Below are 10,704 nucleotides of genomic sequence, written 5' to 3'. Positions count from 1 at the left end.
CTTATCAGGGTTTTCTTGGGAGTCCTGATTTTAATAAACTTCATGTTAGTATAGAGCTCTGCTGATGATATTTAGTCTTGAGCACATACAGTTGTAAAACCTTCACTTTCCTCCTCCACGAGGTGGTGATAGAAAAAGATGATAGCATTTATGAACTGACATTCTCATGTGATTTTGGGGGTGGGGAGAAAAGACTCAAAGGAGGAAGAAGAGCCATCTGTTTTATTCCTAAAAGCCACGTCTCACCAGAATTCATCATGTTGTTCTGATGCACCACGCTGCCTCCTGTGCAAGATGACTTGTAAGGCAATCTCAGGAGTTGTGGAGCTTAATCATTGGAAGGCCCGCTCGCTCGCTCGCTCTCTCTCTCTCTCTCTCAGCAAGTCAGTAGGTGTCGCTGTGGTTGCAATGTTGTGTCTGTCAGCAAGGTTGAACTGGGCTACCTCTCTACAGCTGTTTCCTCAGAGGAAAAAACTTTGAGACCAGATGGTGGAACTCTGGAATCAGAGGAAATGGGTGTCTTCAGCATGCAGCTGCTGTCTTTTAGCCACTTGTGACATTTTTACATGTGAAGCCTGAGACTGTGGTTATCTCAAATCAATCACATTTGTCTGCTGGAGATAAATAATCGAAAGTCTTTTATAGCCATTGACGTGGTGAGAACAGTAATGGGAATAGCATTGAAGGACTTCTCAGTTTTCGAGTTTTCCTTCGTGAAGTCCTGGTTGATTGATGTTCTCTGTTCATCTGAGCCCCCAAAGGCATTATTACTGATATTTTGCACATAGTCAAAAGTACAGACTGGATGGACTGTCTTTTATAAAGCATTAAGGGTACACTAGTGTATTTTACTGACTAGACATTTTTCTTAGCCTCTCAAGTAATAACATACAGAATTATGAATGACAATTCCCCTAACTGTTCCTCCTCATATCTGCCTCTCTCCCCTTACCAGCGTCATTCCCCAAACTCGTTGTAAAGGTACTCTGTGAAGATAATCAGGGACTGACATCTTAAGCTGTTGTCTGGCTGCAGTAGGGGAAGCTGAATTGACAGAAAAAAATTCTTCAAAAAAATACACAGTAACATTTACCTTTGCCCAGGTCTGAGTGGATTCAATCAGTCTGAGATTCACAAACATTTAGGAGCAAACGTAAAAGCTGCTAGTATTTTTTTTTTTTTTTTTTGAGACAGAGTCTCACTGTGTTGCCCGGGCTAGAGTGCTGTGGGGTCATCCTAGCTCACAGCAACCTCAAACTCCTGGGCTTAAGTCATCCTCCTGCGTCAGCCTCCCGAGTAGCTGGGACTATAGGCGCACACCAGCATGCTTGGCTAATTTTTTCTATTTGTAGTTGTCTAGGTAATTTTTTCTATTTTTAGTACAGATGGGGTTTCGCTCTTGCTCAGGCTGGTCTTGTACTCCTGAGCTCAAGTGATCCTCCCACCTGGCCTCCCGGAATGCTAGGATTACAGGCATGAGCCACCACGCCTGGTCTGCTAGTATTCTTTTAAAGGTTATATATGTGACTTGCAATGGTAGAAAATTTCTTTACAGTTAAATGACACTTAATAATACTAAGTGTGTGGTATTTTACAGTGTTAAAAACACTACCATAGCTTATTCCATTTGATCCTCACAGAGAGAAAGTATATTTCAACCAGTATGCTGGGTGCAATAAACATGTAGAAATTTAAGTCCTCCATTGACAGCATGTGTGGTGCTTTTTGGCAGTGTGTTTGTGTGGAATGTTTAAAGATATACAATTGTACTTTATGTAAACTGGTCCTTGTTCTCCTTATATGTCACTTGAAATAATTGTGCTGCTACACTATACTGGAAATTAACAAGGGGAAGAGGAAGAGCTTCAGTTTGGCTCCTGTGAGGTCCTACTAGTGGTGTTAGGAGTGGTTACAAGTGAACTTTTAGTAACCATTTAACAATATGTAAACTTGGTTTGTAATTAAAAAAATTTTTTTTCCAATTTGGTTTCCTGGGTATTTTTTTAAACCTTGAAAATAGTTTATTATTGGGGTTTTAACAACTTGATAATATCAAAACATCAGTTACCACCTGGAATGACACACTAAGCCCACACTATTAGTGATTGCATCCTTAGAAGAGATAGAGAAATAAATAGGTTTAGTTCTCAGAAGTCATGGATTAATTGCAGACACTAAGACACTTATGTCTTAGTCAAAGCATTTTACTAAAGGTCACACCATTAACCATGTTTAAACTTGAAAAAAATTTTGTTCTGCCTTACTCTAAGGTATTTTTCTATCTATATAATCTTGTTTCACTATTGAAGTAGGCATTTACATTCTATATATGCTACTAATAAAAATTAGTATTTGAAGAGAAACCAAAATTATTTAGCTTAAAAACCAATGAGAATTTTGGCAGACCTGTTATAAATGGAAATATTGGCACCATTTGTTTATTGTTTTTTTTTTTGAAGTGGTGAACATTTTTTTTTGCCAATTTTTTTTTTTTATTTCAGCATATTATGGGGGTACAGATGTTTTAGGTTACGTATGTTGCCCTTGCCCCCCCTCCCCCCCTAAGTCCGAGTTTCAAATATGTCCATCCTTCGGGTGGTGTGCATTGCACTCTTTGTGTATGCAAATACCCGTCCCCTCCTCCCTCCTCCCCCCTCCCCTCCCGGCACCATTTATTTAAAAAAGCAAAGCTCAGGCATAGTGAACTACTAGCCCTGTCACTAGACACATGACAGGAAAATCTAAGCACTTGATTTGTCCCAAGAGTGTCACTAGAACTTCATTTTCCCTTTCTTTGTTGCAAGCTTTCCTTGCCTGTCTTATAGGAGCTGAATAGAATAAGTAACACCATGGGAGTAATCTGGAAAGAATTTTGTTCCCCATGTTGTCCTGCCTCATTTAGCTCTCCTTACTTTGGGTTTAATTTCAGAACTAAAATAGGATGCAAAACAATTTGAAGATCCTGATTTGAGATATTTTCTTTAGCTCTGCCCTCTAGAATGTCTTCTGCACCTTCATTGGTAGGACCAATGAATTTAAATGTGTCAGCTTCTCTCAACACTCATTATTGCACTCATTATATGGTAGTTCCAATCTAAGCACTTGTATTATCTCATTTAATCCTATAACAATAAGAGGATCAGCCTCCATATAGATGAGTCAACTGAAAAGCCAAAGTACCTTGCCCATATCATATTGCTAATAAGTGGGCAATTGGCATTTGAACAGCTTAACTCCAGAACCCATGTTTTCATTCCCAAACTATCCTGTATAATACATAGGCCTTTCATGTTGGGTCAAGACACCATGTTTTGTATAGCAGCACCAGGAACATCAACACATCGAAGCATTTGCTTGATACTCTGATTAGTGCTGGAGTATTTTTTAGCTCAGAAGTTGCCAACTGGTAGATTTTATTTGGCCTGTGCAAAATTTTAAAAAGTTTGAATGCTTCTGGTAGGTGTAGAGAATGAGCAGGGCCCTCTATGGTCCTACCCCAGCAATAGCCACAAACTATTAGTTAATAAAGTTTACTCATTTGCATTGCCAGTCTGCCCCTGGAAGTATTTTAGCCTATTCCTGTACTATTTAGCCTCATTTATCAAGGTCTCAGAACAATGTGACAAACTTCTGCAGTGAAAGGGGTCTATCTACTAAGTCATCTAAGTGATACACTCTCTGAGCATCACAGGACTAATAATGCAACCCGTGCTTACTACATAATGAGGAAGTCCACCACATTTGCTCACTTCAGAAAAGGCTTCAATGAATTGTCAGTGAATCCGACAATTGCTATTAGTTAATAAGCCTGAGATTAAGACTCTAAAGTGAATAAGCAAGCTGAAGTCTGAAGAGCTGTGTCCATACCCTAAAGCCAGCGTGACACAGTATTTTCCTAGCCCATTAGTTGGGAATAGTTTTATCTTGGGCATCATCTGGTCTATGTTACCTTCACATAGTCATCACAACAAGCCTGTGAGGTTGTACAAGGCAATTTATAATGTGTTAAAAATATATTTATTGAAGACTAACATGAAATAGTATATTAGTATACTTTGCATTTTCAAATGTAGCATTATTCCCATTTTACAAATAAATAGAAGAATAAGGCTCTAGAAGTATATGCGACTGTTTGCAAAGGTCCTAGTAAGTGGTAGAGTTAAGGGACTGACCCTAACTCCAGTGCCTTTTCTATTACAGTGGTCCCTAACCTTTTTGGCACCAGGGACCAGTTTCATGGAAGACAATTTTTCCATGGACCAAGGTGGGGGTGGGGAGGGGGGCCAGTGGTGTGGAGCTCAGGTGGTGATATGTGGCCTGTTTCCTAACAGGCCACGGACTGGTACTGGGCCATGGTGATCATGCTATAATAGGGATAGTTCTTTCCTATAGATTTTTAGTTTACATTCTGCATTAACTTACAGACTCAGTGCCCAGGGACAATAAGGTTCCTAAAGCCCTAAGTAATAACAGTAGGACTAAAATAAGACTCAATGTTATCCTAAGGTTTGTTGTGGAGAAAGGAAAAAGTAAAAAGATACAAGTTCACAGATCCCAACACAAACCATCTGGATTCAGTTCTCCAGGAGTGGGGACTGGTAATGTTTTAAAAGCAGCCTAGATGATTCTGATTCAGCCTGGCAAACATTTAGAGGTCATCTTCCTCTCTTTTAGCACATGCCATTTTATGTTTTTGTTTTTAATGAAAGGCTTTGCTCACGTGCCAAAGGATAATGGGGTCAGGATTATAGGGCTCAGATTTAGACCATTTGAAATTTGATTCCTAATACAATATTAAAATACAAGAGCACTCAGTGCATGTTTACTCTTATTATCCTGATCTGAAAACACCCATCCTGAGGCAGTGTGTCACAAGAATAGAGTGCTAATTTTGCTGAGGATATTTAGCACTATTTCTACCCTTAACTATTTCAGCTTCCATTATTTTACACATCAGAAGCCATTCATGTGTGTATCTGTAAGCCATTTCTTTTTGGAAATAAAAATCAATACAGCAGTACTGAAAAAAGGCCTAAATTGATATGCTGATTTTAGGTACTTAAGTGCCAATTTCAGTATCTAAATACTTGAAAGTCATTCTAAACCTCTTCTATCTTTCTGTCCTTAGTACCACCTGGGATTGACAGCACAGCCTGAACTTTACCTTCTGAACGCCGTGGATGCTGATTCACTTGTGTCTAGATGACTGACAGCCTGAGAGACTATATAAGAAACACTTTTTCTAAGCCCTTTTGTGCCAGGTGTCCTGTTAACATATCTCTGTTAGTTCAGAGGTGAGTTTCGTTCAAATGTTTTGAACAAAAGACAAAGATTTCCTCATGGGAAGGGTGTTAAAAGCTGGACAGCTGTAAGTGTAGGTTAGAGACCGACCCACCTCACAACAGTCATACAATAGCCAGAGTTAAGGCCTGTGATGGGCACACACCCCTATGGGCTTGTGTCTTAACTTCTGGGATATATGTATATATATTTATGTAAACCTGAACATACAGTTTGGGTAGAGTTTTAAGGTTATATAAAACTGATAGATCTTTTGTATTTTTTTAAAAAAATATTGTTCAGATAAATCAGATATTTTTTTTTGTCTGGATCATAAGTGAGAAAGGACAGGGAATAATGTTCTTTTTCACAATGAACTGGTCAGGTTGACTATCTTGTAAAGTGATATTTTACTATGCCAGTTAAGTTTCACTTCAATCTAAATTGACCAGAGTGTATCCTTGATATATACTGATATTAACACATCATTTCTAAAGAAAACATTTCTTCTGTTAGGCAATCATTATTTAACCCTGGTTATCAGCCTGCTTTGTAATTGTAATTGTCTTTGTTGTTGTCACTTTTCTTGAATTTTTTTGTAGTTATTAAATAAAGATGTGATAGCATTTGCCAAAGAGTACACTTAATACCTGGAAACAAGATCCAGAAACCATACTTTAACCAATGATCAGTTTTCCCTGCTGCATTGTAACTCAGCCCATTCTGGCTTTCAAGTTTTAGGTAGAAAAAGAAGAAACTTCTAACTTTTAACTTTGTAAGTCCTGAAGCAAGATAATGGAGGTGTTAATTTTCTTTCTAATGTTTGTATAGTTCTACAACGTCTTTTCTTCCCACTTTTCCCATTAATACTCCAAAAACCATTTCTAGGTCTAAAGTTTATTTCTAGGGGTGGCAAATATTTATATTGTTGAATCTCCTAGGGACTGTTAAACATTTCACTTTATTTATTTATTTTTTTGAGACAGAGTCTGGCTCTGTTACTCAGGCTAGAGTGCCGTGGCATCAGCCTAGCTCACAGCAACCTCAAACTCCTGGGCTCAAGCTATCCTATTGCCTCAGCCTCCCACAGACATGTGCCACCATGCCCGGCTTATTTTTTATATATATATATTTTTAGTTGTCCAGCTAAATTCTTTCTATTTTTAGTAGAGACGGGGGTCTCGCTCTCCTCTTTCTATTTTTAGTAGAGACGGGGATCTTGCTCTTGCTTAGGCTGATCTCGAACTCCTGACCTTGAGCGATCCACCCGCCTCAGCCTCCCAAAGTGCTAGGATTACAGGTGTGAGCCACCATGCCCGGCCTAAACATTTCACTTTAAAATGCATATTTATACCAAGTAGTATGAGATTAGCACTAGGGGACTTGGAAGATTAGTCCACATGTCATAAATCACCTGCTACATATAGGTTACAGATTTTTTTTTTTTTTTTTTGGCCATCCTTCCTAACCAGGAATTTTTTTCATTAAAATTTTTGTAATAAAAAATTCCACATTAAAAAGTGGACAGTGTTGTCATAATTTTCTGATTGAAGAGTCAGAAGATTCACAGTGCCGAGCCCTCCTGCATGTAAGTGCAGTTGGCTGGAACTGAATGGCAGCCATCCGTTTCCAGTGGCATATACTCCAGGGTGATATATCACCCACCACATCACTCCTCGTCTGCAAACCCTGCAGCCTGTGTGTTACTTTGAGCATCACTTTCCTCTTTCAGCTTTAGAGTTAAATGTATGACCTCTCTGCCTTATTTTAAAACTTACTATGTTTCAATAGGACTTCTTTTTTTTTTAAATCAGGACATTGCCCATCTTCATTTATAATAATGGTTTGGCCCTCAAAGTGGCAGGGCTTTTTCTAAAATGACACTTTAAATTCCTTCATTTCTACTTCAGGGGTTTTCTTGAAACTTCAAACAGTAAGAGCAGCAACCCTGCAACCCAGGTTAGAGTCCTTCTGATCTTAAAATTGAGACTTGACTTTTTAAGCTTTTACTTAAAAAAGAGGCTCAAAATAAGTTTCAGTGTTTTAGTTTCTTTATACAAGACAACTCTAGATGAACTGACTTGTTGGATTTTACCCCCTCCCTGGGAAGTTTAATTTTTTAGTAGTTTCATTACCAGAGAATGTAGGGGAAAGGAAGGTAAAAAATAAAAACATCCTGTTTTGCACCTCGTCAAAAGGTGAGGTGGTTGGTTAATCTGAGGTTAAGTACTTAAGGGATTTCTGTAGCTCTTCTCCATTCTTTATATGTTACTAGGAACAGAGTAAAGTTTACAAATATACCCCTCAGGTCACACATCTCTTATAATCAGAAAATTTTATAATAAAGCAAACTGAATCATACTAAAACCAATAGAGGGAGGTTGATGTCTAAAGAATGAATCTTGGGTAAGCATTTTGCTAAGTTAAGAACATTTAATCATTCTTTATGATTTATAAATCTAGATTTCTATGTTAAGTGTACTTAATACAGATATTAATATATTCAATCATAAGAGTAACCTAGGTACAGTCACTCAGTTCCTGGGGTTCAGCATTATGGAGTCAATTTGTAAAAGGATGCTCTGACAATGTATACCAGAATGTCTGAAAAAGTGTATTTAAGTAATTGTTACTGAGCAGCTGCTGCTGCCTGTGTGTTGGCCTAATATAAAAAGCAGGCAGAGTATTTTATATCCAGGCATATGAAATAGTTTAATCAGCAAGTAAGGCATCAGGGGTTGCAACAGGCAATGAAAATAGCCTTCTCAATTTTAGACATTACAACATTGGTCTACTAAAGGTTTGCCCAGGAAGTATTTTGCAAATTAAACTATGGTATGTTATCTGTTTATAGGGTCTTCCTGCAGTGACCCTCCCACTTTACCCAAGCTAATGTGGGTAAATAGGCATCCTGAAGACTTCCTAACTTTTCTCCAAATGTGCCTTTACCTCTTAGTTTAAACAGTTTGTGGGTCCTTATACATAGCTACTTTTTTTTTCTTTTTTTAGAGACAGGGTTTTGCTCTGTTGCCAGTTCGGAGTGTGGTGGCGCAATCATAGCTGACTGCAGCCTCCAACTCCAGGGCTCAAGCAATTCCCTGGCCACAGCCTTCTGAGTAGCTAGGACTACAGGTGCATGCCATCATGCCTGGCTAATTTTTAAAATTTTTAGTTAGAGATGGGGTCTCACTATGTTACCCAGGCTGGTCTTAAACTCTGGGCCTCAAGTGACCCTCCCAAAGTGCTGGGATTACAGGATTGAGCTACCACACTCAGCCATAGCTACTCATAATAAATAAATATTTTGCATTGCTTTTTTCAAGCAACAAATATATTACTTTATTTCTCTCAAATTAAGATTACAGAATTGTAGAACCTATTGGGTTTTGTAAGAAAAGCTAGTTTCTAATTAAACACTGTTAATCTATTTTTAATGCTGAGTGTATATTCAGAGTAGAATCTTTCCAGTAGCCTGATTAGAAATATCTTTTCGGCTGGGCGCGGTGGCTCACGCCTGTAATCCTAGCACTCTGGGAGGCCGAGGCGGGCGAATTGTTCTGAGCTCAGGAGTTCGAGACCAGCCTGAGCAAGAGCGAGACCCCGTCTCTACCAAAAAATGGAAAGAAATTAATTGGACAGCTAAAAATATAGGTAGAAAAAATTAGCCGGGCATGGTGGCGCGTGCCTGTGGTCCCAGCTACTCGGGAGGCTGAGACAGTAGGATTGCTTGAGCCCAGGAGTTTGAGGTTGCTGTGAGCTAGGCTGACGCCACGGCACTCGCCCCAGGCAAAAAAAAAAAAAAAAAAAGAAATATCTTTTCATTGCACAATCAACTTGAAAGGATGACTTATTTCTATACCAGCCGTCCTCAATTTTCCTGACCTTAATGGAACATAATAGATCCAGCTGCTGGAATATTTACTCTAATAGAATAAAGCAGTTGGATTCTTTCCTTGCCTATTTTCCAAAGAGGACAGTGTTTACCAAAATATGTATATTTGTTGTTCTTACTAGAGGAGCTTCATGATAGGTACAAAGTGGTTTTAACTTTTTAAATAATTACCTGTGCCAATAGGGGAAAAATATACAGAACAGTGGGTTAATATCTAAAATGCAGACATTTTCAGATATTCCTACATCTTTCGCTTCCCCAAATACTAGACTTCACCTTCCTGTCAGTGTAACCCTCCATTACAGGAAACACTGAAGAAAAGGAAATACCCACCACAAATCATCTTACAGTACAGACACTATATTCTTTTTTTTTTTTTGGAGATGATGTCTTGCTCTGTTGCCCTGGCTAGAGTGCAGTGGTGTCATCATAGCTGACTGCAACCTCAAATTCTTGGGCTCAAGTGATCCTCCTGCCTCAGCTTCCTGAGTAGCTGGGACTAGAGCTATCCACTACCACACCTGGCTAAATTTTCTATAGAGACGGGGGTCTCACTCTTGCTCAGGCTGGTCTCGAACTCCTGAGCTCAACCAATTCTCCTGCCTCAGCCTCCCAGAGTGCTAGGATTACAGGTATGATCCACTGCACTGGGCCCAGACACTATTCTTGATTTTATTTCAGTGACAACTTTGATTTTCTTTTCAGCTTTCTCTCTTAGGCTTGGAATCTTTGAGAGTATGCCTAAGTCAAGACACTTATGACTTCAACAAAGTCTAGTTAATTTTGTAGAACCCTAGGGCAATTACAGAGGAGTTTGAAGCCACAAGTATAATTAACATCTATTTTGGTTTGTTGTGTTTTCTACAGCGCCATACCACATTACCAACAGCACTTCTGGACTAAATTCTTTGCCATCTTGTGGGGTGGAATTTGTTAGTTTACCTTTGTATTTCTAGAAACAATTCAAAGTATAAAAATGAATACACAAATATTTAAATGTTAAACATTGTGTTTGTGGTAAAATACTCAAGATTCTATATAAGAATGAGGTGAAGAGTGGTGAACCAACTTTAAATAGCAACATGACCATTCTCTGATGTAATTATTACCCATTCTAAAAAGATTTTATGAAACCTTAATTACTTTGCCCTAGTAGGGGAGAATTAAGTGATGAATAGAGTCTCACATTTAACATGGATATAGAAAAGTTTTCTGTAACCACTATATAACTACTAATTTTCAGATTAGTTTGGCATGATATAGATTATTTTCTGACACTAACTAGAAAATAAAAAAATTTTAATTCACAAAATCATGTCCTATGTTCTAAAAGACAACCAGGGAATATCTGAGTTAACTATTTATGATTGTTGATTTGGAAATCAACTTCTTAAAACACTGAGACTTAATATACAAGGACTATGAGAATTCTGTAATACTTCTGCAGTAAAATTTGCTACATATTGAAAATTCATTCTTCATAATAAATAGTTTTCAGATGTCTCTGTCTTTCTTCCTTCCAGTATGTAGAT

General features: G+C 38.3%; 1 protein-coding gene across 3 annotated transcripts in view; it reads left to right on the top strand.

Moving 5' to 3' along the window:
* SLC11A2 (solute carrier family 11 (proton-coupled divalent metal ion transporter), member 2) overlaps positions 1-5,550 on the top strand; it is a 32,226-nt gene extending 26,676 nt beyond the window's left edge. For all 3 annotated transcript variants that reach the window (XM_012653551.1, XM_012653535.1, XM_012653543.1), the window contains exon 17: positions 5,129-5,550. In XM_012653551.1, the coding sequence (XP_012509005.1) occupies positions 5,129-5,206 (78 nt within the window). In that variant the 3' untranslated portion in view covers positions 5,207-5,550. The remainder of the gene's footprint in view (positions 1-5,128) is intronic.
* Positions 5,551-10,704: the final 5,154 nt, after the last annotated feature.

Source organism: Propithecus coquereli, unplaced genomic scaffold (assembly GCF_000956105.1).
Source record: "Propithecus coquereli isolate 6110/MARCELLA unplaced genomic scaffold, Pcoq_1.0 Scaffold111, whole genome shotgun sequence".
In the NCBI taxonomy this organism is placed as follows: domain Eukaryota; kingdom Metazoa; phylum Chordata; class Mammalia; order Primates; family Indriidae; genus Propithecus; species Propithecus coquereli.
The sequence above is the reverse complement of the archived record's forward strand: the minus strand, read 5'-3'. Positions and strand labels throughout refer to the sequence as shown.